This window comes from Ailuropoda melanoleuca, chromosome 4 (genome assembly GCF_002007445.2).
Source record: "Ailuropoda melanoleuca isolate Jingjing chromosome 4, ASM200744v2, whole genome shotgun sequence".
Classification (NCBI taxonomy): domain Eukaryota; kingdom Metazoa; phylum Chordata; class Mammalia; order Carnivora; family Ursidae; genus Ailuropoda; species Ailuropoda melanoleuca.
The window spans coordinates 17,388,873-17,416,680 of NC_048221.1; the positions used below are offsets into that span (position 1 = coordinate 17,388,873).

At 60.3% G+C, this 27,808-nt stretch overlaps 1 protein-coding gene across 8 annotated transcripts; it reads right to left on the reverse strand.

Moving 5' to 3' along the window:
• Positions 1 to 576: 576 nt before the first annotated feature.
• Positions 577 to 27,430, reverse strand: CELSR3 (cadherin EGF LAG seven-pass G-type receptor 3). 8 transcript variants are annotated; one of them, XM_034658275.1, is made up of 37 exons: positions 22,436 to 27,430; positions 20,313 to 20,963; positions 19,712 to 19,937; positions 19,281 to 19,396; positions 18,770 to 18,858; positions 18,505 to 18,662; positions 17,785 to 17,948; positions 17,395 to 17,520; positions 17,135 to 17,304; positions 16,525 to 16,710; positions 15,846 to 15,962; positions 15,296 to 15,467; positions 14,989 to 15,130; positions 14,772 to 14,892; positions 14,278 to 14,461; positions 13,859 to 13,960; positions 13,625 to 13,639; positions 12,371 to 12,465; positions 11,938 to 12,147; positions 11,520 to 11,715; positions 11,095 to 11,250; positions 10,558 to 10,732; positions 9,793 to 9,960; positions 9,438 to 9,564; positions 9,144 to 9,350; positions 8,763 to 8,937; positions 8,432 to 8,544; positions 7,904 to 7,983; positions 7,314 to 7,440; positions 6,761 to 6,877; positions 6,528 to 6,676; positions 6,153 to 6,268; positions 5,677 to 5,835; positions 4,914 to 5,114; positions 4,303 to 4,521; positions 3,633 to 3,757; positions 577 to 2,304 (listed from the first exon to the last, which is right to left on the reverse strand). In XM_034658275.1, exons 1-37 carry the CDS (start codon positions 26,547 to 26,549, stop codon positions 2,257 to 2,259), a joined length of 9,816 nt encoding a protein of 3,271 aa, XP_034514166.1. In that variant the 5' UTR covers positions 26,550 to 27,430; the 3' UTR covers positions 577 to 2,256. The 8 variants fall into 8 exon arrangements, 7 of the variants coding, with proteins under 7 accessions (XP_034514166.1, XP_034514161.1, XP_034514160.1 ...); XM_034658270.1 differs by having other exon boundaries at positions 3,633 to 4,521; positions 7,314 to 7,437; XM_034658269.1 differs by having other exon boundaries at positions 3,633 to 4,521.
• Positions 27,431 to 27,808: the final 378 nt, after the last annotated feature.

A 27,808-nucleotide genomic window follows, 5' to 3' on the forward strand; every position in this document is an offset into this window, starting at 1 on the left:
AATGCCTGACACCGAAGGTGCTCAAGGCCTCCCTTCAACTCTGGACATCCAGACTTGAAATGAGGCTGCGAGGTTTCCGTCCTGTACAGAGCACAGCCTGGCATCTCGCCCCGAAGGCTTCTGCCTGAGCGGGGAAGGAACGCGATGTCCTGGCCAGCTGCAAGTCCGAGAGGCTAGTGGGGGTCAGTACTGTTAATGGGCTGAAGGGTTGACAAGGGCAGTTCCTAGGGTTGGTTGGAGCCCTGGCCGGGGCAAATGCCAGGTTAGAATTGCAGGCCCTGAAGACCAAATCATCGTGCTGACACCTTGAGGAGAGAGGGGCTTTCCCGGGCGCCTTACTCCCAGCACCCATGCTCATACTTCACGCTGGGATCACAAGGCACCAGGCCAGAACTCAGGGTGAAAGAGATGGGAACCTTGTCCAAATGTCAGATGAAATGGGCTAAAAATAGCTGAATATTGGGGGGGGGGCAGCGCTCAGATTTCTCCCAAAGGTCAGCCTGGTCTGAATCATTCATAGTCACTCTCCTACCCTACCCACCCCATTCCCACCCCCAAACAGAAAGAGGCAATAACCATTTTCTATAGAAGTTTATTCCCAAAACAGAGCGCGGCTTCACGGAACAATTTACACAGACAGGGAAAGGGGCCACTGGGCTGGAGCAGGGGACCCCCAGAGAGGGGCATCTATAGAACCTAGGACATAGCAAGGACAGCCCCCTCTCCCCACAGCGGGCCCCTCAACCCTTCAAGGGCTGGGGTCATTCTGGGTAAGGAGAGCTGGAGTCCTGGCTGGCAGGATTTGGCACCAGTCAGCAAAGTAGAACTTTTAATCTCCTTGGAAACTGCCTCCCAAGAGTATGTGTGGGGAAGGGGGGTGTCTACACAGACCCCCTACCACCCTATGCAAACATTGTTCCCAGCTGTAAGAGGATGCCTGCTCTGGAGGCCTTCTGGGTCTGCTGTTCAACAGGGGGGACTCAGGGCTGACCTTTGGCCTGGGAGAGCTAGCAGCTAGAAACCCCTCAAGATGGCCAGGTCCAAGGTCCTCAGGCCCCTCTCCCACCTTCTCAATCTTTCACTTGTAAACAGAGGGGGGGAGGGAAACCACATTTTCCACTGTAAACAAAGTGTAAAAGTTCAAAGTTTTAAGTTGTAAACAAAGTTTTAAAATGTTTTAAATCTTGACCTGTAAACAAAGTAACAAAATCTAAAAGTTCCCAGTTCTGGATGTCAGACAAAGCAATGTAAGAGAGTTTTGTGAACAGGGTCCAAACAGTCATTTTTCCCTTTAGAAGGGAATAAAGTAGGGTGGAACTAGTTACCGCAGCCCAGGTGCCTAGGGCCAGGGAGGGTCCTGTAAACATGGGAGGCAGTGGCACCTACATTCCGTGTCTTTAACTCTCTTATTTCTGCTCCCCCTTGCTCCCCCTGCCTCCCCCTACCCTGAGGAAGAAATTCTAGGGCAGGGCAGTGTCAGGGGCTGAAATGGCACCACAGACAATGGGCTGGCAAATGCCCCCCTAGTCCACCGTCTGCAGGAATGTCTGAATAGAGGCCTGAGCCCCTCCGCATGGGCGAAAGGAAAGCCTTGCTCTGTAAACTTGACCGTGCGGCTCTACCAGCGCCCCGCAGTATCAGTCCTAGGTCATAAGGCAGTAAGTGGCAGGGACTCCACATATGAAACACACACATCCACGGGGAGGGGCAGCACGAGCAAGCCCCGTGAGGAGGTCAGAGGACCCCTGTTTCCAAGACCAACCCCCAGTCCCTGAAGTTTGGCCCTTGGGGCATTCGAGAAAGAGCAAAGATCAATTCTGTACTTTGGGCCCTAACAATAGTCAGATCAATGGGTGAGGGCTAGTTGCCCCTCCTCTCTGAATCCACCCCAGGAAGATGAGAGGAGAGAGCATATGGTGTGCCAGGGACCCAAACGGGGCCAAACACGGCACCTCTTACCCTCTGTCCCCTTCCCCTCCCAGCCCAGCCTCAGAACCCCGGGAGACAGAAAAGCTGAAAAATAACATAAGCATATCTCTCTGGTTACAAAGGTACAAAACATATAAAAGTCCTCCTTTCAGTTCCCTTGCCCTGCACCTGTTATGCACATGCTCGCATGCTCACAGACAGAGCGAGGAGCCTCAGCACCGCACCCACAGGAGAGCTGGGGGGTGGGCGGGAGGCTGCCTTGGGATCAGCCCCCGATGCCTGGAGTCTCTTCTCTTAGCTCAAATCCTCCATGGCCCTCAGCCGTTCCTAGTCTGGGCGTCCAGCCCTCAGGAGTGCCCCTCGCTTCTGGGAACTCTGCAGAGTTGAATGCCGTGGTCAGAGGTGGTTGCTGAGAGAATTCAGTCAAGCGGCTCTCGGCTCCCCCGCAGCCGGGGCCCCCGCCACCCCCCCAACCCCATCACCTTTTCCTCTCAGTCCCCAGCCCCTTACACCCATTCCAGGGTTCTCAGAGCCCTTCGCCCCTTCTGCACTCATCAGCAAGGCGCCTTGGTCACCTGTCTTCTCTCTAGGCACTCAGAGAGCACCTACTACGTACAGACACGTTAGCACTTGACAGATTTTGTCTCAAAAAAATCTCCACGTCCCAGTTTACTACAGATCCATTTTACAGCTTTGGAAACAGAGACCTCGGGAGGTGGAGTGTGACTCCAGAGCCCGAACCCCTGCGCAGTCCCCCAGGACCCCTCCCCCACCCCACCAGCCAGACCCCAAGGCTGGACTGCAGTTGGGCCCAGGCAATACTCATAGCCCTTCCTCAGCCCTGCATCCAGCACCCTTCCAGAGTCCGGCACAAGGCCCGAAGTTCCCTGCTCCTTCCTTCCTTTCTCTTCCTCTGACTCTGCTTTGGTGCTATCGGTCTCCTGCCCCACTCCTGGGGTCCCTTCCCCCCAAAGCCTCCTTTCACCCTGCAGACCTCCACAAAGCCTGACCTAGCTAGTCCTCCTTTTTGAAACTCAACTCTTGTCTTGGCTTCCAAAGCCTGGCAACCCCTGGTTCCTCCCCACTCCCTCTCTGACTCCTGTATCCAGCTGCTTCCCAGGTATGTCTGCTGCTCCCTACACTACAGATGGCCCACAGGTCCCTGAGACGCACCAGGTCCCAACTCAGTTCCTGCGTGCGCCACCTCGCAGTGCCTGCAGGCGTGAGGAACTTAACATTGCCTAAATAAATAAGTGGGTAAATGATTTACTTTCAAAGTCAGCTCTTCAGCCTGACATATGAGATGCCCATATCCTGGCACTACTTCTGGCCCCTCCTTACCCCTTACCAGCTCCTAAGCAAAGGCTCCCAAGCCATGATTCCTCGTCTCCCCCTTGCCCCTTTCTGTACCATGTTACCCCCTCCTTCTAGGCCTTGGCTCCTACTGTTGTCCCCTCCACTAGCTCAAGCCCTTTGGAAGGCACTTATCTCTCTTCCCTAGCCTGGGAGGTGCAGGGGAGTGTGGCTGGCACCGAGCAGACACCCGGCAAGTCCCTGCTAATCACACCCATTGCCTGCCTATGGCCCCCCAGCTGTGCTGAGCCTGAGGTAGCCCACACTGCCAACCCACACCCCATTCTGCGGCAAAACACAGAGCGCCTTAAGCTGATGAGGGTCTGGGCACGTGGCCACACCCTGCTTACTCTGAATCTGGAGACAGCTCCGAGATGCTGTGGGACGTGGCAGAGCGTGGTGTGGAGGGCCCAAGCGCAGAGGCTGTGGCAGAAGGCGTGGCCGTGGTGTGAGGGCCCGAGGGCGTGCTTGAGGACTGCACAGAGGAGGAGAGAGCTGAGGAGTTGAAGGAGGCCAGGATGGAAGAAAGAATGTCCAGCTGCTCTGTGGAGGGGCCATGACTAGGGCCACTGGCTGGGTCCTCCCTAACTCTGAGCAGCTGTGGGGGCGGCCCGAGGCCTTCTCGCGAGGGGTGCCGGCTAGGCACATGGTCCAGCTGCTCCCCTGAGTTTGATCTCCTGGACAGCGAATCCAGGGGCCGAGATGGCAAGAGGGGGTCCCTTGAGAGTTGCCGCTGGGGAGACAGGGGCAGAGGCGGGGGCTGTGGGTCAAGGTCCCGGGCACTGTGGGGCAGGGGCAGTGTGCTCAACCACTCGCAGGGTGCCCCCAGGTCCAGAGCATCTCGTGACCCGAAGCGGCCGGCCCTGGCACCAGGGTAGTCCCTGGGTGGCTGCCTCCGTGGGAGGGTACTGCCCCGATCCCTGGGCTCCAGGCGGCCTGGCGCAGCGTCCAGGCGTTCCTGGGAACCTGGCCGACTCAAGGGATGAAGAATAGGGGCAGGGGCCTCCTCCAGTCGCTCACGGCTCAGCTGCCGCCGGAGGAGCAGGTCCAGCTGTTCTCGAGAGGAGTAGCGGCTGGCTGGCTGCGAGAGGCTGCCTGTGGCCCCTCCAGCATAGATGCGACCATAGGAGGCAGCTGGCACAGCACGGTGGCCCAAGGTGGCTGCGCGGCACCAGGACAACTCGGGGGCACCGCGGCTCTGTGGCACCAGTGGGTACTGCAATCGGTTCTTTAGGATGCCTGTGTGAGGAACACATGGGAGCAAGGGTATGTGTGGGGGGACAGGGGCAGACACTCCCTGGGTCTAGGGATACAGCTGCCCTGCGATCCTTCTAACACGGGGCTGGGGGCAGAAGCCCCTTGGGGAGGGGCAGAGGCAGCCCCTCGGGACTCCACAGAGGCAGCAGGACAGGGCTCAGAGTGGGGAGGCAGTAATCCTTGGTCAGGGCAGGGTTTCTCCCCATTATGCAGGAGTAGGGGCAACCCCCACCCCCTGCACCTTGAGATCAGAGGAGCGACAGCCCCCAGGACCTGGCAATGCAGGCCAGGGTCAAAGAGGCAGGAATCCCCTGGGTTGCGGTAAAAGCAGTCCCTGGGGTCCCTGAAGTGGAGGCCAAAGTCAGGGATCATACCTTTCCTCTGGCGCTGGGCCGGGCCCAGAGAGGTTTCATCTCCACTGGTCAGGGCCAGGTCTGGCTGGTTGTTGTTGGCTGCGTCCTTGCTGGTGTCCAGCCCCAGGCGCCTTTCGGAGCCCCAGGTCTGCAGAACACAGGGAGTGGCCTCGCATTCCCCCAGGGCTGGCCAGTAGGACAGGAGGTCATTGCCGTCCACATCTGTGGAGCCAGAGCAGGTGACAGGAGCCTCCGAGTTGGCCCCATTGTTTCGCGAGCCCTGTGATCCAGACTCGGTGACTGCCCCCACTGCCCCAAGCCTGACCCTAATGACTCCTGAAACTCTGGCTGTTCTGACTGAGCAGAGGTAGGAATAAGCGGTGTCTCTCAGAAATCGATGGAACCATGGAGAGGATTACCGGTGAGCCTGCCCCTCTGGAGGCAGAGAGATACTAGGGGCGGGGGGTGCTTGGTGGCTGAGAGGTCAAGAAGAACCCTGGAAGAACCAACCAGGCTGAACCGTAACCCTCAGGGAAGCAAAGGGGCTGGAGGAATGACCTGTCACCCTGACTTTGACCTTGTTGTCCAGGCTGTTGCTGGGCCTCTAGCCAGCAGAACTGCTAGGAGGCTGGATGGGAAGAGGTGTGTGGACGCATGGTGATGACCCCACATGCCCAATAGGTCAGTCCCAGGAATCCTCAGGGGATATCAGTGTCCCTGGGTCACACCCAAGTGGAATAGGGGGTGTCTCTTGGTCACCCAGGGGGTCAGAGTATCCCCTCACCTTTGGGGTGAGTCAGGAGCCTCTCACTCTGGGCTGCGCGGCAGAGTGGACGCTGGAAACGCCCCCGGGTCCGGCCATTGTCCTCACTTTCTGAGGATGGGATGGACAGACTTCTCTCCTCCTCCAAAGACAGGTCACTGTCGGAGTCAGAGTCTGCGGCTGGAGTTGGGAAGGTCAGAAGAGGGAGGGCACATCAGTGGCTCAGGGTGGGGGGGGGCAAGGAAATTGGGGGTCAGCAAAGAGCCTGGAGCTGAGGGTCTTGGAGCGGCTACAGCGGGGAGCTGGGCCTGGGGACCTAGGTAGAGCCTAGAGTGGGGGTCGGTGCAGAATGGCTGGGACTTGGCAGGAGAACCTGGTGCCTCCAAGAGCAGTGACCTGGGGGGAGCTCACCCCACCACAGTCAGCTGCTGTTCTCAAGAAAGAGAAATGGGGGAAGAGATCCTCTACCTCCCCCCACCCCCAGCCCAGGCCCCTACCTCCACCAGCATCTCGATGGAACATGGCCACGTCCAGGTCAGTGGGGCCAGTGTGAGCCTGGAGGCTGTGGTCAGTGTGGTCAGCAGCTGAGCCATGTCGAACCAGGACATTGTCCCTGGAAATGCAGGAGTGGCCCCCCCCACCATCAAAGAAGGATGAGATGGGGTGTTTTGGAGGCTGGGGTGTCTGTGAGCACACAGGCCAACTGCTGTGGAATGGCTCTGAAGGCACCCCCAGGTGTGTGGCAAGAGACGTCTGGGCCCAGGTGCCAAGATAGGCAGAGCCACCATCCCGGGACCACTAATGCCAACCTCTGGTCAAGTGGGACTGGTCCGAGCTATATTTGCCCCTCCCAAGAAGGTCGCTCTGCTCACCTGAGGCAGCCGCGGCCCCGCTGGCTGTCTTGGTCCTGGGTCCGGCCGGAGCGGGCACTGCTCACTGAGGAGACAGTGGAGGCACCCAGGGTGATGCGGATGAGGCCACTCTCTTCAAAGAGGGCCGTGTTGTTGTAGGCCCCGTGCCCCTGCAGGAGGTGGACGCAGACAGGAGTGTGAGCTGGCTCTGCAGAGGCCCCCACCCTGAATCCCCAGCCCCGAGAGCCCCTCACCGTGCCAGGCGCCGGCCTCGCTTCCTCGGGCGCCGCCTTCCTGCCCAGACAGGCCGGCGTCCAGGCCGCCCGAGCATCTGCATTCAGGACACAGAAGAGCAGCAGCACTGCCAGGCCCTGTGCCAGCAAGGACCAGTGTGGGGTCAATGAGGGGTTAGTGAAAGTCAATGAGAGATCAGAAATGAGTCACAGGTCAGAGGAGGGCCACCAGGGGCTGAGTCAGGGCTGGGAGAAGTCACTGCGGGTCAGCAAGGGGGATCAGTCGTTGCAAGTTAGCGTGAGGGAGTGAGGAGCCCAGGGTCGACCCAGGAAGGGAGTCAGGGAGAGTCTCAGAAGCAGTGAGGAGTCAGAGGGGCACAAGTCACTAAGTCGGTGGACCAGCAAGTGGCCAGGAGCCACAGTGCTGGGGAAGGTCAACCCAGGATGAGCAGCCTGCCCGTCATCAGTCACCCAGCAGAAGTCAGCCTGAAACCTGGGCTCCAGGGCCTGTCCAGGGCTGGGGCTGCCCTGCCGAACCCCCACCTGGCCCCGGGCGGGGCGGGGTGCCAGTTACCTGGAGGCCGCAGAGCGCGGCGTGGAGGTAGTGGAAGGCCAGAACGCTGTGGTTGACCGCCAGGAGGCCGAAGAGCCAGGAGGCACTGACCAGGAGAAGCAGCAGAAAGCAGCTGCGAAGGCTCCTGCTGCGGGACACATGGGGACACAGGGGACACACAAGCATCATGCAGGGCTCGTGTGTGGGACACACAGGGGACGTGGAAGGACAGGAAATCACACAGGAACATGGAGGTCTCAGGAGAACACGGGGGGAGATGGGAGGTCACCAAATGAATCAGGAGGGTACTTAGGGAGCCAGCAGGGGACGTGGGGAAAACATGCAGGCGGGGGGGTGCTGTGAGAAAAACGTGGAAGACGGGGGCGACACAGGGGGTAGGGGGCAAAGTGAGCCACCCAGATCATGGGAACCTCTGCAGAGACCACGGGGCAGAAGCACATGTGGGGCCAGAGGGTGATGGAGGCGCCAGAGAAGGACCACAGGCCAGGGCAGGTAGGATTGCATCCCCGTACCCAGAATCTGGAGCCCAGCCTGCCCAGGAGAGGACTGCTGTTCTAAGAACCCCCACCTTCCCCCACCGGCCAACTCACAGCACGGAGGTCTTCTTGGCCTCCCTCTGCCCCATGGAGCAGGATGTGCGGGCAGCAAGGAGAAGCATGGTCCCGTTCATCTGGACCCGCAGCCAGACATGCGGAGCAGGGGCAGGGCAGAGAGAGACAGAGCCAGTGAGAGAAAGAGAGAGACAGGGACAGAGAGAGACCGAGGCACACAGAGAGAGGCAGAACCAGGGAGAAACACACATGTGCACGGGTGCACACGCACACAGTCCGGAGATCAGAAACAGAGAGGCCCTCAGACACCGAGGAAGTCCCAGGTAGGGAACCAGAGAGGGACTGAGAAATGGAGAAGGAGGTTCCCAAGAGGGAGAAGAGGGAGCCGAGTGTCTGACCTGATGCCTCCCATCTCTGTGCCAGGGGAGTGGAAGACAGAACTTGACCTCCTGCAAAGACTGTGGACTGCCCCCTGGACCCCTCCACGGACACCACCACACCTGCTGTGGGCCACACCCCAACACCTGCCACAGTGCGCACGGGTGGCCTCGAGCACAGAACACTCACCACGACGACCAGGACGACAGGGCCTGCGAAGCTCCAGATGAGGGGCTCGTGGATGGAGATCCAGCAGAAGTCAGGGTTCCCATAGCCCTCGGGATCCAGGCCGACGGCAAGGCCTATAGGGGAGGAGAGGAAGGCCCGCAGGGGTATGTTCTAGAACAGCTACCCCACTCATGCACGGGGAGAAGCTGCGGGGGAGGGCAGCGCAGGCTCCTCCCTGAGCCCAGGGCACGGGGGACTGAGGTTAGGGTGATGATGGGGGGGAGCAGGGGCAAGGGTCGGGCCGGAAACCAGGGGTCACGGGCCTGGACGGGCTAGGGGGCAGAGCCCTCACCCAGCAGCACAGCAGGGACGCCCCAGCCCAGGGCGTGGTAGAAGCGCATAGCGCCACGGTCCACGTTGCGCGGCTCCACCTGCATGCGGTAGAGGTGCAGGCCCTGCACCAGGAGCCACGCGAAGGTGCTGAGGAAGAAGTAGTGCAGGAGGATGGCGACCACGGTGCACACCAGCTGGAGGCAGGGGTAGGGGGCGTCAGCACTGCTCCCGCCTCACCCCGCCTCTGACCCCTGAACCGCAGCACCTTACCCTGGCATCCTGCCCCGAACCCAGGCCCCCAGCGGGGCCTCCCTGACCTCTGACCCTGAGCTTTGGCTCCAGGACCTCCCAGGCCAGGCGAGGTCACGAAGACACAGGTCCCGTGGCCCTGACCCTGCACCTGGTTGTGGGTCCTGTGGATTCCCAGCAGGAAGAAGAGCTCTGCCACGCCCAGGGCAGCCGCCACATTGGCATGGATCCCACGCATGTTGGACTTGAGGCTGCGCAGGCTCAGCAGGACCGCTGAGGTCAGAAGCAGCGCAGCCACAGACACCGCCATGACCACGTGCGTGAACACCGCCAGCAGCTCCAGGTCACCCTCCAGCCGCTGTGGGGACAGGGACGGTCGCTGGGGTGTTGGGCACCCCTGCCCTTGGGCCTGCCCGCATCCTCAGGACTCTGAACACAGTCCCACCTCACGGGGGGAGGCATCCATAAGGACCCCAAAGGTGCCTGTCCGGCTGCAGCGACATCGGGCGTGAGACCCGTTCCTGTGCACCAGCTCGCAGTCCCGTGCTGTCCACATGCCGTGCTGGTCCGCCCTGCAGCCACAGGGCAGTTAGACCTACCATCCCCTCGGGGCGCTGCCCCGTGGCCAGGTGGGGGGCTTGTGACAGACAGTAGGGCTGGGGGGGTGGGGGGGCTGAAGCTTGGGAGCAGCATTCCTCAGGGGCCTGGGTGCACGGGGACATTGATGGGGGCCCCAGGGGCAGGCGGGGCGCTCCAGGGGCCAACAGGGGACCAAGGGTTTCCAGAGTGGAGGTCCTCACGGGCCAGGTGGGTCCCACTGCACGCAGATGGCCTTGCTCCGATTGGCTGTCTGTAGCAGGCGGAACTCCAGGCTGATCGGGGACGCCAGGACGCCCCTTAGGAAGTTGCGTCGGTGGAACACAGCCACACTGACCACCGGGGAGTTCATAACAGGGTTCTGGGGGAGCCTGAGGAGACACCCACCTGGGCTCGGACACCGCTGACCTCCCCAAGCTCTGACTACCTACCTCGCGGTCTTCCTGCCATTGGCATGGTTGACCGAGAGTCCGGGATGCCCTGGAGTGGACGCTATTTCTGGGCTGCTTCAGGACCCTGAGTCCAATGCCTAGCTGGGCTGCCATGGTTCTGCACAAATGGCAGGTTCTCTGCAGCTGAGGGACTGCAGACCTACTGCACGCACTGGAGTCTGCGGCCTGAGCAGCTCCAGACTGTTGGCCTCCAACGGCCCTCCCTGCCAGCCCCCTCTGACCTCCATTGGTCAGCCTGTCTTTGCCAGTCCCTGTCATCCAGTTTGCCTGTCTGTACCTGGCTCCTGGACCCCTCCTTTATGCAACCGCCCCCACCGATAGCTCTGTGTCTGTCTGCAACCGTGCACAACCCCACAGAACATGATTCACAGGGAATCCCTGGGGCTGTGCACAGGACCGGTCTCAGGACGATGGTGAACCTGTTCATTTGCCCACCCAGAGAGGGTGCTAGGTTGGGTAGAACCTTGCGGGAAGCTCAGGGGTGAGGGGCCTAGAAGTCAGGCCCTCCCGTGGTACCTGGCGCCCCGGCGCTCGGCCTGGAACTGGGCAGGGAGCAGCCCCCCCAAGGTGCGGTAAACAAGGAGGATGACAATGGAGATCCCAGGTTCCGGCTCAGGCTCCGGAGGGGCTGGAGGAGGAGCCGCACTTGAGGCGGTGGAGTTTTCCATGCTGCTGCTGCTTGTGGACAGAACTGCCAGGGGCGGGAGAGGAACCACTGTCAGTGACCCTTGACCCCAAGCACCCACACACCCAGCTCTGAACCAACCCAATGCAGCATCAAGCACAGGAATCTCCTCCCTGAAGGTCCAGAACTGGGAGATGGGGGGAGTAGAAGTCCATGTCCCCTTCATGCCCAGCGCTGGATCCCGAATATCAAGGCCTGGGAGACATCATCTGGGGTGAGGGAGAGAGTCTGGCGAGGGGAGAGTGCTGTGGGGGGGTTGACATAGGAGGGTCTCATGCAGGAGTCTGATGTGGGGCTGGTCTGGCAAGGGGAGAACTGGCAGGAGGGCGACATGCTGTCTGGGCCAGGGGTCACCCAAGGGCTCTCACCTTCAGGTGGGGATGGCCGTGGGGACTGGGAAGGCAGCAGCACATGCGTGTGAGGGTCCCAGGCATCCTGGCCCCGGAAAAGGTTGCTATGGTAACGAGGGTAGCGACGAGTCCCCCGGGTGGGACTGGGGTGCTCCATGCGGTCAATGCTGAGCACTGCCCAGGAGGAAGACGGGTGAGACCCAACAAGGATCTCCTCCCCATGCTGAAGGCCCCACACCCTCCTCTCCTCATCCTGTACCCACGTCCCACAACCCATCAGTTCATTGCTACCAACACAGAGCCTGTCCCTGCAGAGAGCTGACGGAGGTGGCCCAGCCTCCTGCCACTGATGTTGACATCAATATCCCCAGCCCCTCAGACCTCCAGGTCCTTGCCCCTTCATAGCCCCCTTCCCGCCACCCTGCCAGGCCACCCACACGTACTGATGTTGGGTGTCACCAGCCCCACGGGATTCAGGTATGTGAGCTCCATATTCCTGGCAAGGGTGGCTGCATACTCTTCCAGATGCTGCACCAGCCCTGCACTGCCTGGGGAGCCCCCGGGGGCCCGCTGCCCCAGTGCTGCCCACAGGTCTCCAGTCTCCGGAGCAAGCAGTGCAGAGCCCGCCCACAGCAGATTCTGGAAGCAGGGAGATGAAAACGGGCTCAGCCACGTGAGGGAGGACATGTGAGGGGATGGGGCAGGCCTGAAGGATCTGGCTGGGCACTCAGACCCAGCAGGCAAGGGGGTGGGTCTGGAGAGGACAAGGGAAGAGAGCGAGCCCAGGGCTTTCAATTCCCCAGGGTCGGGAGGGGGCTGAGCAGGGGTCCAGGGGACGGTGAGCACAGGGTGCAGCCCCACCTCATTGAAGTGGGCGTCCTGTGTGGCTGTCAGCCCGAAGCCCTGCTGGTGGCTCTCGAAGGCCAGCAGGTGGGCCAGCAGTCGGGCAGTGACTCGGACGTCTTGGCTAAAGTAGTGGTCAGTGTGGCCGGTCACCTCCCGCAGCCTCTGAGCCAGCTTCTTGGCCTCCACGGTATCCAGGGCTGTCTTATTCAGCTCTAGGCCATCCAGCTGCCAGGACAAAGATGGGGATGGTCGCTCTCTTGTCCCTTAAGCCTTTCTCAAAAGCTTCACAGGAAGAAGGGTTTGGCCAGATTAAAGGGCAACGAGGAAAAGCCCAGGAGGTCAAAGGCTGGGGCATGAGGCCTAGGGCCCAGCACGGGGCTAGGGAAACCGAGGCCAGGGTGAGGCCAGCACAGGTCTTGAGTACAGGGCCAGGTCTGGGCAGTCTCACCAGCAGGTTGAGTTCTCGAAAGGCAGGGGAGGTACAGTTGAAGAGGTCAGGCTCCAGCCAACCCTGGTCCTCATCACACAGCCGCACAGCAGCACCTAGGGGCAGATGACCCCTGATCAGGCCTGGGTCCTGGACACTTTCACTGAGGAGGGAGCACAGCACCCTCCCTGAACACAGCGGGGAGCTCTGAGGCAGAGACCAGAATAATCAGCATCTGTGGCTGGACCCCTGGACACTGCAGCCCCAGCACCCAGCCCCCGGCCCAGGCAGGTCCCAGCTGCCTATCAGTTAATTCTTGAGGGGTCTGTGGGTCATTCTGAACCACTGGTTACATAAAGCTGAGCACAAGGGCTCTCGCTCTCTCTCTCTCTCTTACACGCACACACACACACCCACACACACACAGAGGCCAGGCCAGGTTCACAGACACGTGGCCCAGGGTAAGCACACACACCCCAACACTCACATCTGCACACACATAGATGTGTGGACCAGGACAAACACGCAGACACACATGCGCTCTCGTGTATGCACACACAGACATGCGCACACAGACCAGGTTTTCCAGGGGTATTGTGACCAAAGTGAGGGTGGGGTGGCAGTTCTCACACTGGTTTTAACTGCCCCAGTCGTGGGCTCTGCTGCCATCTCTCCCTTGTCTGTGCGACTGGGATGGGGGTTGAATGAGAATAGACCTGGGCCTTAAGAGAGCTTATAGCCACCAGCAAGAGGGACCCTAACTTAAACACAGAACCCCCTCCCCTGCAAGACAGACTCACAGACACGAGCACAGGCACAGAAAGACACACACGTGAGCATGCGTACACAGACGATGTCTGTCCAGCCACTGTGGAGACCTCAAGCAGCGGGGAGGTTTCTGCAGGGACCTCAGGCAGTGGGGAGGGGCCCTCAGGCAGCAGGGAAGAGTCTAGAGGGTCCTCAAACAGAGGGGAGGGGTCTTTCGTGACCTTAGACAGTAGGGAAAGGCCTGAAGACCCCGGAAACCGAGGAGGAGTCTGCAGGGATCTCAGGAAGTGGGGAGGGGCCTCTGAGGACCTCAGGCATCAGAAAAGGGCCCCCAGCATCCTCAGAGAGTAGAAAGGGGCCTCCAGGGACTTCAAGCAGCTGAGAGTAGCTCTCAGAGACCTCAGGCAGCAGGGATGGGTCTGCAGGGATTTCAGGCAGCAGGAGGGTCTGCAAAAGCTCTGGCAGTGGGGGGGGGGCAGCACACCTGAGCAAACACGTACCCCTTACCTGCACCCCGCAATCCTGCCCAGAAGCCAAGAGAAACAGATGGAGGCTCAGTGAGGGTGTGGGGAGGGACCCAGAGCTCCGAGGAGGTAGTGAGGAGCCCACATGGACCCCTCCCCGACTCCCACTTCTTTGCAGGAGCAGGGCCACCCAACTCAGGAAAAGAAGTAGCTCCAGCAGTCAGAGGACAGGCCTACTCCCACCCTCAGTGATGCCCCTGCCCCCCAAGGTACTCACCCAGGGCCCCCCGAGGACAGGGCACTGAGGCCAACATGCCAAACTTGGTCTGGGGCCACCACACACCAGATCTCAGGGACTTGGGGCAGGCATCATAGAGCACTGGGGAGAGAGGAGGCACTGAACCAGATGGCCAGAGGCTGGGGCCAACGACAGCCACACCCACGGCTCCTCTATCACCCACACCAGACCCACCACCCACCACTCCCCTGCTGACCTTATTACGGGAGCTGGCCTATCAGATTCTGTGACAAGTCATTGAATTAGGTGGGGCAAATGTGGGGGTCCCTAGGTGTCAGTGGTCTCCTTCGGGAAAAACTTCCTGAGGCCCCTATCTAAGGAGCCACGCAGGCCAGGCGACTTGGTGGCAGTGTGCAGAACCAGCCCTCTCTATGTGGAACTGCATGGAGCCTGCTCACCTCGGCAGCCACTGGCTGTCACCTCTGCAAAAGGACTGTCACAGCTGTTGCACTGGCGGCCGAGGGCTCCTGGGCGACAGGGGCACTGCCCACTGTGGGGTGCGCATGAACGCGAGGTGGAGCCCACAGGGTAGCAGTCACATGGGAGGCATGAGTCGCTGCCCCGTGGTCGGTAGTGGAACTCCTATTTGAGAATGGATCAGGGGCCTGAGGTCAGAGATCAGGGCTTAAGGTCGGGGTCTCAGGCCTGGGGAATGAGTGGAATCAAGGGCAAATGGTCAAGAGAACAGTACTCACAGGCCGGAAGAAAGGTTGGACTTCAAATGAAACGTAAGGGAGGGATCAGATGTCAAGGACAAGAGGTGGCAGTTAGGTGACAGGACAGGGTAAGAGGTTAGGGCCTGAGTCAGGTGGAAGAGATCAGCAAGCTGGATAAGAATCAAAAATCACAGCTGGAGAAAAGTTCAAAGGTCAGGGGTTGGGGCCAGGCATACCTTGCAGTGACACTGCCCATTTGTCTTATTACAGTTGGGGTCAAAGCCCTTGTGAACATCACAGTTGCAGGGGCCACAGCTTGGGCTCCCCCACCAGCCCCGAGGACACTGTTGGTCCATCCTGGAGGGAGACAGCCAGGTGAGATGCCTCCATGTCTTGGTGACCCTTCCCGCCCCCGACCAGGTCTTTCCATCATCTCAGCCTCTAGTCCCTCACCTGTGCTCACAGTGGTGCCCAAAATAGCCACCCACACAATCGCAGGTATAGCCATGGGGGGCTCCCGGGAGGTGGCGGCATGACCCCTGGTTCTGACAGGGATTCAAGAGGCAGGCGTCCACACACCCTGGGCCATAGTAACCTGCAGGTTGGGTCAGCAAGCTCAGGACACCGGCCACAGAGCACGGGAGGAAGTAGGCACCTGTTCTTCCAGTGCCTGCCTCCTCCAGGCTCTCCAGATCCCCCAGTCTTCACCAGGAGTCCCTGGTTCCTACCCAGATCACTCTGCCCTATCCCCAAGTCACACCTGGCCAGCAGGTGCAAGAAAAGGTCTGCCAGAGGTCTAGGCAGTCAGCGTGGGGTGGGCAGGGTCCAGATGCACAGGCATTGGTCACGACACAACCAGGTTCCACGTTCACTCGGTGGCTGGGCGGAAGCAGGGCTGGGGATCCCGAAGGTGTGGAGCCAAGCCATACCCCCTGTGGACAGAGCCAGCAAGGCGTGAGACTCATGTCAAAGCACCTCAGTCCCTACAGAGCCAGCCACCTGATCTGATGACCCCTGACATGCAGGCCCCCCAAAAGACCCAGACCCTGACCCCAATATCCCCAATTCAGCCCCCCCATGGGGCCCCTAATCATGCTGTCCCTGACACAGATCTCTAATGACCCTTGATAGTCTAAGCTAGACCCTCACGTCCAACAGCACAGAAAGGCCTGCCCTGTCTGATGGCTCTGGGTCACATCCCCTCCCTGTGCCAACCCCTATGTGAATGCAGCTTTTCAGGCCCCAAGGTGCTCCTAACCTCTGACCACTCACCCTAACGGCCCATACCATGTTCCCATGCTGACCCCCACCTGGATACAGCCAACCAGACCCTGAGGAACCTCCTCTTCACTGCTGGGGGGCAGGCCTCCCACATGGAGTCGCTTTACCTTCAGGCCCTGTAGTTCACTCCCCACTGCCATGGTGTCCTGGGGGAGGGGGACAGTCAGCACTGGAGGTGTGGGGGTGCCTGATGGATCCCTGCCCTACCCCAGAGTTAGTCTTGACCTTGTCTTAGCCCTGCATGACCATCCTCTGTCTCTCTGGACCAGGGGACGGGTCTGGGAATGAGCTGCCCCGGAGTACGGAGGACCCACTGTAGCATGGGGGATGGGTAAGAGCAAGATTTCGGTCAAGAACTGGGCCCAGACGGGTCTCTCTCCTGGACCCAAATAGACCCTGAAATTTCATGGCTTTGAGGAGATTAGGGCAGGGACCATAGAGGGTTTCCAAGAGTTAGGGAATGTACTGGCTGCAGAGATACCCCAAGACCAGGCCAGAAGTCTGGAGAGCCTCTCTGACATGAGCAGGCCTGGCAGCGGAGCAGCCTGACTGGCAGGGTGGGCTCAGAGCAAGGGTATGAGGAGGGCACTGCAGGGAGAGTGGGGTGCAGTGGAGAGAATTGAGAGGAAATGGACTGTGGGGGGGGTCAAATGAGGTGGGTCTGGTTGGAAGACTGAGAATGAACTACCACAGAGTAAGCGATCAGACCTGAAAGAGGCTAAAGTCCAATGAGACCATGAGGACATGGTGGCCCCGCCGGCCCCCTGGCTCCTCCTGCAATTCCAGCCGCAGATCGTGCCACCGGCCATCACTGACAGTCACCTGGTCCAGGAGGAGATGGGCAGCACGGCCCGAGCCCCTGGTCACTGTCACAGACAGCAACCCCCGATCAAGCTGCAGATAGAGAAGCACAGCCCTGAGGTCAGGGCCCCAAGCTGGGCTGGGGCTGGGAGTGTCAGGATGCGAGGTCCGGGGGCTCTGACATCAGCACTGCAGGGCCAAGGCTATATCTGGCACACAGGGGGTTGTGCCCAGGGACGTCATGTTGCTGAGAGTGAAGTTAGGGGGCAGACGTCAGGATCAGGGGTCTGGGATCGGTGCCGCTAGCACAAAAGAGACATGCTGGGGCCCTGCGCCTGCAAGGGATATCATGGTGGGAAAGAAGGTCAAGGGCTAGGATCCCGAGCAAGGTCAAGTATGGTCAGTCCACCTGGTAGGAGCATGCGGTATGACCAGGCTCAACCCCAAAGGAGTGTTGCTGGTGGCATTTGAAGCTGAGACCTGAGGGTCTGGGAAGGGGCCAAGAGGATAGACACACCTGACAGAGGAGCATGCTGTGTGGCCCAGCCTGCAATTGCATCAGGACTCCCTGTGTCGCCCGTGTCCGGAATGCCAGCCCCAGGTACCATGGCACAGACACAGCCATGTCGTTTCCAAAGTCCCAGCTGAGTGTGCCATTGCCATGGAAATGATGGGGGTAGGCCATGGCTGAGGGGATAAAAAGAGCAGGATCACAGGCCCCACCTCAGGAACAAACCTTACCCTGCAGGCCCCTCTTGCCCCATGCTGCCCACTCACTGAGCCTACAGTCTTTGCCACCGAAGCCCACAGGGCAGTCGCAGCTGAAGCCGCCCCAGCGTTCTGAGCAGAAGCCGCTGTTCTTACAGGGGCCCGAGTCACAAAAGTGCAGCTTGGCCTGGCAGCCTGGGAGAGGAAGGCACATGGAGGGTGTGAGAACATGGAGGGCCGGGGGGCACGAGTGCTAGACAGGACACAGGGGTCCGGGGGGACAAAAGTGGCCACGATTTCAGCCCTGTGTTCTCTCAGGGTAGAGTTGGAAGGAGGTGGGCCCTAAAGGCTAGGCTATTGCACAGTGCTTGCCCACAAAGGAAGCAAAGATGAGGTCAGATTTGGAATCACTCCATGTAGCCCTCCACCGCCCCCCTCTAATATGGGGACATGGCCTACCTGCCATGGTGCCGTTGTTCGCAACAAAGGCTGCCATGTCCACTCGGCGGCCATCAATGTACAGGTCCCGCATGCAGCCAACGAACTCCTTGTGCGACACGGGGAAGTTCTCGGGGAGGTTGGGGACACCCCCCAGGAGCAGAGGGCCCGTCAGGTCCAGGGACCTGGGGATCAGGGGTCCACATCATTGTTGGGATGGGGGCCAGGGTAGGGGTGCTCCTGAGGGCCACAGGAAGTGTGTGTGTCGGGGGTAGGACTCAGAGGGTAAAGATGATCTAGGGGGGAGGGTAAGGTCAGGCTAGGGAAGAAGCTGGGGCCTAACTTCAGTTGTGGGCGTGCAAAGGAGAGCTCATGATGGACAGATGGTCTGAGGAAAGGTGAAAGAGGGGTCGAGGGCTAGGATGAAAGAGTGAGGCATTTGGGTGGTTGGTGAAGAGTCTGGGGCGCCAAGTGGGGATGTGGGGCATTCAAAAGGAGCAGGGAGAGTGCAGCCTAGGGGCTGAGTTCCTGGGGACCATGTGCAGGAATGGGGAGTCTGGGGTAGAATACAGGGATGGAGCTAGGGTGAGGTGGGGTTTCAGTGTCCTAATGGGGAGAGGGAAATGGTGATTTGGGGAAGGATAGGGAGTTTGGTAGGCTGGGGTGGGGAGTGGGATATATGAAAGGTTGGGGTGGGCTTTGGCAGACAGAGGGCATGGGGATCAGGGGCTGGGGTCTCACTTCTTGGAGCTTGTTTGCACACCAGCAGCCGCACATGAGTAGTTGCCAATCTCAGCACCGAACTGCAGAGCCACGGCCACGTCGCAGTCATCCACACTCAGCACAGCCACCTTGTCCTTGGAGGGGCCCTGAGCACCCCCCAGGGCATCTGTCCGGGGCTAGAGACCCAGACATACCACTCAACAGGACCCCCAGGGTGACCCCTGAGAGGCAGAATCTGGCCTCCCAGCTCCCCTCACACTCCCATGCCAAGGGTGGTGCCCACCTTGTTGTAGTATCTCAGATGCACGGTGTGCCACTGTCCGTCACTCAGGCCCCCTGGAACTGTAGGGCTGACCACTGTGTTGGACTCACCTGTGGGGAGGATACATGTGGAAGGTTGTCTGGAGGTGCCTAGTTGCCTCGCCCTCCCCACCCCAGTCATAAAAATGCAGCTACTCCCAGAATGTAGCATACGGTCCTGGATACATCAGGTCAGTCCCATCCACTGGTGACCACACTGGCTCGACCAGAGTGCCAGAAAGGAGACAGATAGGAGAGACAGGAGATAGGACACACTTCTGGGCAGATAGGAGAAGCACACACTTCTTGGAGAGATGGACCTTCCCGCAGAGAATGGGTAGGAGGGTCAGATCCTCACTGATGTCTGTCTGGCATGGAAGTAGGTATTTAGGGGTGCAGTGAGGCAAACCCGAGGGGACTTGAGGCTTATACCCCCGAGCCATCTCACCCACGCATGTACACTCGCCCACACACACATCCACGGGAGCACCCACCCGTGGAATATGTAAGCCGCACTTGCCCGGCCACGAGCTCCAGGGCCAGGAAGTCGTGCTTCTCGTTCAGGCGCCCGTTGTAGAAGAGCAGCCCACTTGGCTGCACCGTTGCGAACCTGGATGGGGTGGACAGGGAGCGTCATGAGCAGGACACCTGGCAACCACCACCCCTCGACAGAAGTTTCGCGGGGCGCCCGCACAGGCTCGGATGGGGCAGGAAGTGATGAGAAAGGATGCCGTGATGTCAGGGACAGTGCAGGACGTCAGGGACAGAGATGTTCCGAGACACCCAGGTGGGGCATCCGGGGAGGGGGCAGTGTCCTGTGGGACATCAGGGTAGGTCAGCTGGAAATCGGAGTCAGGATCATGGACGGAGTAGGGTCATGGAGGGACGACGTGGAGGCGCTCAGATATAACGGGCGAGCACCTACGAGAGGGACAGCGTGAGGTGGAAGCGCTGCCGCAGGCCACGGAACATGACGAACGAACTGGGAGGGAAGGAGCGCGCCGCCACCTCGCAGCGCGGGCCCTCGAAGGCGCCGCCAGCCGGACACTGGCAGCGGAAACCGCCGTCGGGCCCGTCAGCACAGGTGCCCCCGTTGCGGCAGACGCCGGGGACGCAGCGTCCGGCCTCCGTGTCCAGCTCGCAGTCTTCTCCTATGGTCAAAACGCGGCCGGAGGTCACCGCCCGCGCGGACTCCAGCGGGGCCCGCCCCTCCAAGGACTCCCAGCCCTCTGAAAGGGCGAGCTCCCCGTGGGCACGCCACCTGTCAGCCTGGCCCCGCCCCCACGCTCCCGCGGCCCCGGCCACGCCCACAGGGCACGCCCCCTGCTACGGCCACGCCCCCTTCACAGCCTCAGTCCCGTCAAGGCCTCTCTCTCTTCCTTCAGGGCCTTATGCTCCTGCACTGCCGGGCTCTACCGCCTCGCCCGAACCGCGCCCACTCGACCCCGGTAGGCTCAAGACTGACGCCGCACCCTCACTCGCCCCCACGCTCTACCCAAGGCGCCCCAGCCCGGCAGCCTGCCCACCTGTGAAGCGCGGGCGGCACACGCAGGTGTAGCCTCCCTCGCGCCGCGCGCAGGCGCCGCCGTTCCGGCACGGGTTGGAGTAGCAGAGGTCTAGCTCTGTCTCGCAGAAGTCTCCCGTGAAGCCGGGAGGGCAGCGGCAGCGCAGGCCTGCGATGGGCTGGATGGGTCGGAAGAGCGTGGAGGCCGAGGCCAGGAAGGGCGCGGACGAGTCAAAGCGCAGTACCGACACGCACTTCATGTAGTTCTCACAGGGCTCACGCAGGCACACGTTGTCGTCGAAGGGCAGCACTTCCAGGAGCGAGCGGGCGGCAAGGGCCGCGCGGCGCACGTATAACTGCTCTTGCAGCTCCTCGGAGCTGAACCAGGGACCCGCAGCGCCCGCCCCGGCCCCGCGTGGCGCCAACGCCGAGAAGCTCACATTGAGCACGGTGCCCCCCACGTCTGTGTCGTTCTGGATGTTGAAGATGAAGACGTCCTCGGCGGGTGTGGCAAGCACCGCGGCCACGCCCTCCAGGAAGTGGCCCAGCAGTGGTGACAGAAAGCGCTCCTGCCACATGTTCTCGAGGCGTACGGTCAGGCTGTTGGCCAGCAACTCCTCCGTGATGATGACCACGCGCAGCACACACTGCGCCGTCACGCTGTGCAGCCCATCTGCGGGGGGGTAGGGACAGAGATCAGTCTGGAGTCAGCGGCTGCCCCTCCCCGAGACTCAGAGGGCTGGGGTCAATGAATACCTAGACCCCCAGCACCTGAGTCAGCAGGCTGACCTTGCCAGGACACAGGGGGTCTGGGGCTTGTGACCACCAGCATCAAGGTTCAAAGTTGCTGCTTCCTCTCCCCTCCCTCCAGCACCAGCAGAGATCTGAGCCAGCCCATGGGTCAGTAAGCCATTCATCCAACAGCACACAAGAAGGTCCCTAAGTGGTCAGTAACCTACCCTCCCCCAGGTTATCATGGTCAGCAAGACACCCTCACTCAGAACTTAAAGAGGAGCCAGGGCCCCTGACAACCCACCCCTATCCTCAGGCATTGCATAACCAGCAAAACATCCCCTCAAATAAACAAATGGGGTTCTAGATCAAGGATTACCCATCCCCTATCTCTGGTCAGCAAACTGTTTTCCCAGCCCCACCCCACAGAACCCTGGCTCAGCAAGCTCCCTCTCCTCAGGAAGGTCTTGGACCCTGACCACCCACGCTCTCCTCAGCATTCTTGGGTCAGAAAGCTGCCCATTACCCCAGACCCGGGTCCCGTGATCTCAGTGGCCACCTCTCAAAATGAGAATGAGGTGCTTATATCCCTTGTCCCCAGGCTCTAGTACACATTGAATGGCCAATAAGGATTGGTTGTTGAGTGAACTTAGGGATAAATGAAGGCTGCTCCTTCTTTGGCAGAGCCAGGAGCCCACGCTCCAGAACTGGGGAATGAACATCAATTGAAGCCTAGCTCCCAACCTCTGGAGCAGTAGGCAGAATTGCAAGAGGCTCTCCCACCTGCATCTGCCTATGAGGGAGTGTTTGTGGAAGTCTGGGGCTTGGGAGGTGGGAAAGAGGGAGGTGAGCCTCTGGACATTTTCCGGAAGGGCAGGGACTCAGTCAGTCCCTTAGATAGCAGCCAGGCCAATGTGGGCCCACTCTTTGTCTGAAGCTGCCAGAGTAAGCTGCTGTTCTTGACCACTAAACTATTGGCCTACCTCCCCTGTACAGATGAAGGTCAGATTGGACCCAAAGTAATGCTTCATCTGAACAAGGGTGTGGTGTGGGCTGACTGGCCCATATTGGCTTTTCCTGTGACCTCCAGAACATTAACCCAGGACCTGCAGCCTTTTGGGGGTAGGGGCACTATCTTTAGTGTAGTAGACAGTTCATACAGTCTTTATGGGGTCTGCTAGATGTCCTAGAATCTTTGGGGTTCTGTGGAGTCTACCCAAGACCCTAAGCAGAGACTATGTGAACCTAACCTGTGAAGTCTATGGCAGACCCTGTGAGGTGCAGGAACTCAGCACTTAAGGGATTCTTGGAAGGCTTGGGAATACTTCTTTGGTTTGATGCCCTGTGGAGCCCCTGAGGCCCTGACACGTTGAGGTCACTGGGTCACTTGCCTATCCCCACCCCTCCCCTTACCTGTGACAGTCACCAACATGGAAGCCACCAGTGGGCGGTTGTTGTCTAGCTTGCGGCTGAGTCGAAGCTCCCCACTGGTCTGGTTGACCACCAGCAGCTGCAGCTCATTGCCCCGCTCAAAAGAGTAGAAAAGGTGGTCAGAGACATCAGGGTCATAAGCTGGGATGCGTCCAATAACACCTGAGGGGAAGGTGTCTGAGCGGTTGGATACGTAGTTGTTGAAGAGGATCTGGAAGTTGTTGAGCACAGGGCTGTTGTCGTTCTGGTCAACCAGGCGGACGTGCACAGTGGCCCGACTGACCAGAGGGGCAGACGTGGCCTGCACCACAATCACATATTCCTGGCGAGCCTCATAGTCCAGGTCAATGAGTGCAGTCAACTCTCCAGAGAAGATGTCCATTTGGAACAGCTCAGGGATGTTCCCCTCCACAATCTGGTACATTATATGGGCATTGGGGCCTTCATCAGGGTCTACTGCAGTGATCTGAGCCACCACGGAGCCCACAATGCTGTTTTCCTTCACTCGCACCTCAAACTCCTCAGCTGGGAAGACAGGTGCATTGTCGTTTACATCCTGCACCGTCACCTGGATGCTGACTGGAGTTCGCAGTGGGGGCACACCTCGGTCTACTGCGTAGGCAGTAAGTTCATATACCGGCACTGCCTCCCGATCCAGCCGCCTCACTGTGCGGACAATACCAGAGGTGGGCTCAATGGTAAAATCTCCATCCCCATCTTCCCCATTCTGGAAGGTGTACTGGACCCGGCCATTGGCATGAGCGTCCCGGTCAGTGGCTGAGATCTGCAGGACACTGGTGAAAGGTGGGGCATCCTCAGATACCAACCCTGTGTAGTGGGAAGCCACAAACTGTGGAGCGTTATCATTCACATCATTGACCATCACCTCCACATAAGTGGTGTCTGCCTTCTGTGGAATGCCGTTGTCCCGAGCAGTGATAGCCAGTGTGTAGGTCACCTGGTCCTCATAGTCCAGTGGAGCCTGTAGTGTAATGGCCCCTGAATCTGCATTAATTCGGAACTGGGGCAGGTTGTCCTCCAGGAGATAGGTGATACGAGCATTCTCCCCCACATCATCATCAGAGGCACTGATGACCACCACCGTGCTACCCACTGGCCGATCCTCATTCACATTCACGGAGTAGTGGGCACTTTGAAAGACAGGCCGGTGAGTGTTGGCATCTGTGATGTTGATGTGCACATAGCAGTGATCATGAAGGGCACGGTCTGAAGCGGTTAGCACCAGCTTGAAGTAGCGTTCCTGCTTGTAGTCCAGTGGTAGAGCCAGTGTCACCAGACCTACACCCCCCTGGGTGCTGATGGCAAAGCGATTCCGGGTGTTGCCGCCTGTGATCTGGTAGCTGATGGCACTGTTGGCATCGCGATCTACGGCAGTCACACTGACCACCGTGGTGCCCACAGCTGCATCCTCATTCAGCCGTAGGTGGTACTCCTTCATTGTAAACTCAGGCCGATTGTCATTAACATCTAGCACAGTTACTGTGACACTGGCTGAGGCCGAGAGTGGGGGTATGCCATGGTCTCGGGCCTCCACACCAAAGAAATAATGCTCCACAGACTCACGGTCCAGGGGACCACTCACAGAGACCCAGCCAGTGGCACTGTTTATCACAAAGGGCATATCAGGTGCCACACCAGTTAGGGAGTACTCCAATCTGGCATTCTCCCCATGGTCCGCATCCACTGCCTGAATGTGGATGACCGAATGGCCCAGGGGTGCGTTTTCCAGTACAGAGACCTGGAAGGGTGTGCTGACAAAGATAGGTGTATGGTCATTGATGTCCACTACCTGGATGCTGGCCAGGCCTGTGTTGTTGGACAGTGGTGGCCGGCCTGCATCCTGCGCCCGGATGCGCAAGGCATACTCTCGCTCTGCCTCAAAGTCCAGAGGTGCCACCACCTGGATCTCGCCCGTGAGGCTGTCAATTGCGAAATGGCCACGACTGTTGCCGCTGATAATGTTGTAGTGCACCAGTCCGTTGGCATCCTTGTCCCGGTCAGTGGCTGTGACGCGTAGTACCACCGTGTGGGGGCGCACATCCTCGCGTACCTGCGCCACGTAGCGCTTCTCGCTGAATTGGGGCGCGTTGTCGTTCTCATCCAGCACGGTGATGTGCACACGCACAGTTGCGGAGCGCGGCCCGGGCTCTTGGCCCTGGTCGCTGGCCTCTACCACCAGCTCGTAGCTTTCCATGTGTTCGCGGTCCACGCGACCGCTGGTGCTTATGAGGCCAGACCGCGGATCAATCTCGAAGGCGGCGGAGGCAGCGGCGCGCGCAGCTGGCGGCCCCACGAAGCGGTAACGCAGATTGGCGTTGGGGGGCGCGTCGCCGTCTGTGGCACGCAACTGAAGAATGGGGTAGCCCTCCTCCACGTTCTCGCGAAGTGTCTCCCGGTATTGCGCCTGCTCGAACACCGGCGAGTGGTCGTTGCGGTCGGCCACTGTAACGGCCACCATGGTGGTGGCCGAGAGGCGCGGCGAGCCGTGGTCCTGCGCCGTCACGCGCAGGTAGTGCCGCTCCATGCTCTCGCGGTCCAGAGCAGCCTCTGTACGGATGAGGCCGCTCAGTGGGTCAATGCTGAACAGCTCCAGCGAGCGGCTGTTCATGAGCGCAGCCAGAGAGTAAACTAGGCGTCCGGCCTCGCCTGCGTCCGGGTCCTGCGCCGCTACGCGTAGCACCGCGGTGCCCGCCACCTCGTTCTCTGGCACTAGCGCCTGATAGTTGTACTGCGGAAACTGCGGGTGGCGGTTCGCAGCGCGACGGCGGCGGACCCTGCTTGCTGGGGATATTCTCCAGAATCTTGGCTGAGCCAAGACCCCCGGAGGGCGCGGCCCCGGGCGCTGCGGGAGGAAGAAGCGGCGGAAGAGACCACGCGAGCGCATGCGCTCGGGCGTCGGCTCGGGAGCTGTCCGAGACTCGAGCGGTGCTGAACCAGGAGCGGGAGCTGTCCTCTCTGTGCGCGGTGCTGAATCCAGCCCAAGGCCAGATCCCGCAGCCCTGGGGGTACAGTCCGGATGGGAGGCTGTCCTCTCTGCTCGAGATGTCTCAGTTCTCTCGCCCTGACCCCTGCGCTTCGGCGCCCACAATTCCCCGCAGCAGCGCATGGTTCCCACTTTTTTTGGGGTGCCTCTCCCAGCATTCCTCTGGGAGGACACCAGCTTGTAACCACGGGGCCGAACCAGAAGGTCAGAAGGGAAGGCCGAGTTGGTCTCCAGGCTCGGGACCCCTGGGGACAGAGCCTCTGGAGACAGACTATCTCTTCGCAAGGGTCCTGACTGCCTGCAAGAGGAGACCTCCGCGCGCCAGCATAACAGAGATCCTGGTCCCTGTCCTGTTTCTCGCCCGCGGCTGTTTAATGCCTGGACCCCATATTTTGCCCCCAGCCCCGCGTCCGCCTGCTCAGGGGGCCCTCGACCACTCTGGGCGCTTTGCCTTCCCTCTCGGGGCCCCACGAAGACAGGCTCCCTGACTCCCAGACCAGGCTCTCCATCCTCCTGGACCCCGGGCGTCTCGGGACAAAGAGCTAAGGCTCCGCCACCGGTCCGCGCCCCTGGCCCCGTAGCGGCAGCTACTTCTGGGTCCCAGCCTTGGCCCCCGTCGACCCCCAGCTCCTCCCGGCTGAGAGGGAACAAAGAGAGGAGGAGAAGGAGCAGGAGTAGTGGGGTCGTTGGCCCCCTGAGACTCCACCACGGCGGCCGCCTCGCCATCACCCCCCGCCTCCCCACACGGCCTCCACCGCCCCTCGCCTCGGTCCGGGCCTTGGGCCCGCCCCGCCGCTCGGGCCCCCTCCCGGGCCCCTGCCGCCGCCCCGGTCCCCCGCCTCTCGGCCTGTCGCTCCGCGCCGCCTCCGCCCTCTGGGCACCATCTACTCCGCGGCCAGAACCCCTTTGGCGTGCGGCTCCGGCTTTTGCCGCCCCCACCACAGCATCCCCGAAGCTGCTGCCGCCTCCCGCCGCTCCAACATGGCTCCCGGCCTCAGCGATGGTTCGTTCCACCTCCGCCCCGAAGGCCCAAATCCGGTGGTACAGCCCGTCGCGCATGCCGACTATGACTGCTGAAGCTATTTTCGCCATCTTTGTTGAGGGCAAAGCATAACTGCTGCCCGCGGTGCTGAACAGGGCTAGGAGGTTCGCCGCCCCTCGATCCACCCCCCTTGCTTTGAGCCACCGCCCTCACCCGCCTTCCCCCTTTTAGGCGCGGTCCCAGCTACATCTCCCATCCTTTCTTCTGCTTGCAGGTGTCTTGTCCCCCTTCCTGAGCACTAGTTCCGAAACCTGTCCGGGATTTTGGCCTGAAAATTTGGTGCCCATGACGTGCAGAGAGCGTTCTCCTGACTCTTGGCATGGTTACCATGTGGAATCCTGGGGGTGGAAGGGACGTTGACTGGATGAGGACCTGGGACGCCAGACGCAAAGTTAATAGCTTGAACTGTTCGATCATTGAATTTTAACTCATGACACATGTCGCGACCATCTGCCTTTTTGGAGCGTCTCTGCAGAGCAGGGACTGGAGGTGACCCGACCAAGGCGTGAGTAGAGACCGAACTCTTCTCTGCCTTGCTGGATCCCAGCAGTATCCCGCTCTGGGGACCCCTCCACTGAAGGCTACACCCTCTTCCAGGCCGCAGGTCTCGAGTGCTCTGGGATGCCACGTGGAGCCCGAAGTTGCCACAGGGCTACTGCCACGGCTTCCTCGGATCCCCGCCCCTCGCCCGCCACGACCGCGTCCCTTAACCCCTTGAAGGGACTAGCGGAAGCTCAACCTTCCTCCCACGATTCATTATAGTTCTCCCAGCGCTGAGCAACTCCAGGCGCCAATCGGTACGAGCTGGCCAATGGGCAGACACGGCGGAATGGACGTCACAGAAGACGACACGGGGTTGAGGGAGAACTATTGGCACAATGGGAGGCTCCGCCCCCGACGGCGGACTCATTGTCTGAGGGGAGGGTTCTGTGGCTTCCAGGCTGGCCGGGAGAGATCATCCTGGAGGCTTTCTACGGTCGTGCCGGCAAAGGCAGCAGCGGCAACGCCCTGCAGCGTCATGTGTGAAGGGCGCGGGCGTCCCGGGACCGAGGAGGGGTTTAGGGCTGGATTCCAGAACGCACCAAGGGGCGCGGCTCCTCCTAGGAACTAACGGAAAACTCCTGGCTAAGGCCTCCGGCCCACTCCGATGGTACCTATGACATCATCATCAACCAATCAGACGGCACATTCTTTGGCCTCTTGACTTCTTCGCTTCCGGGAGGTGGGGTTCCCGTGGACTCCACCTCCCGAGCGCTCTGCCTACGGAGAGCCGGCCGGTGGTCTCCAGAATCTGAGGATTCCTCAAAAG

Excerpts from the sequence above, each read along its gene's own strand:
- CELSR3 (XM_034658269.1), bottom strand. The coding sequence starts at position 26,549 with ATGGCGAAAATAGCTTCAGCAGTCATAGTCGGCATGCGCGACGGGCTG. Across the intron at positions 16,711-17,134 it reads ACAGCATGCTCCTCTGTCAG|CTTGATCGGGGGTTGCTGTC; the intron begins GTGTGTCTATCC and ends CTCTATCTGCAG. Across the intron at positions 9,565-9,792 it reads CAGTGGGACCCACCTGGCCC|GGCGGACCAGCACGGCATGT; the intron begins GTGAGGACCTCC and ends CTGTGGCTGCAG.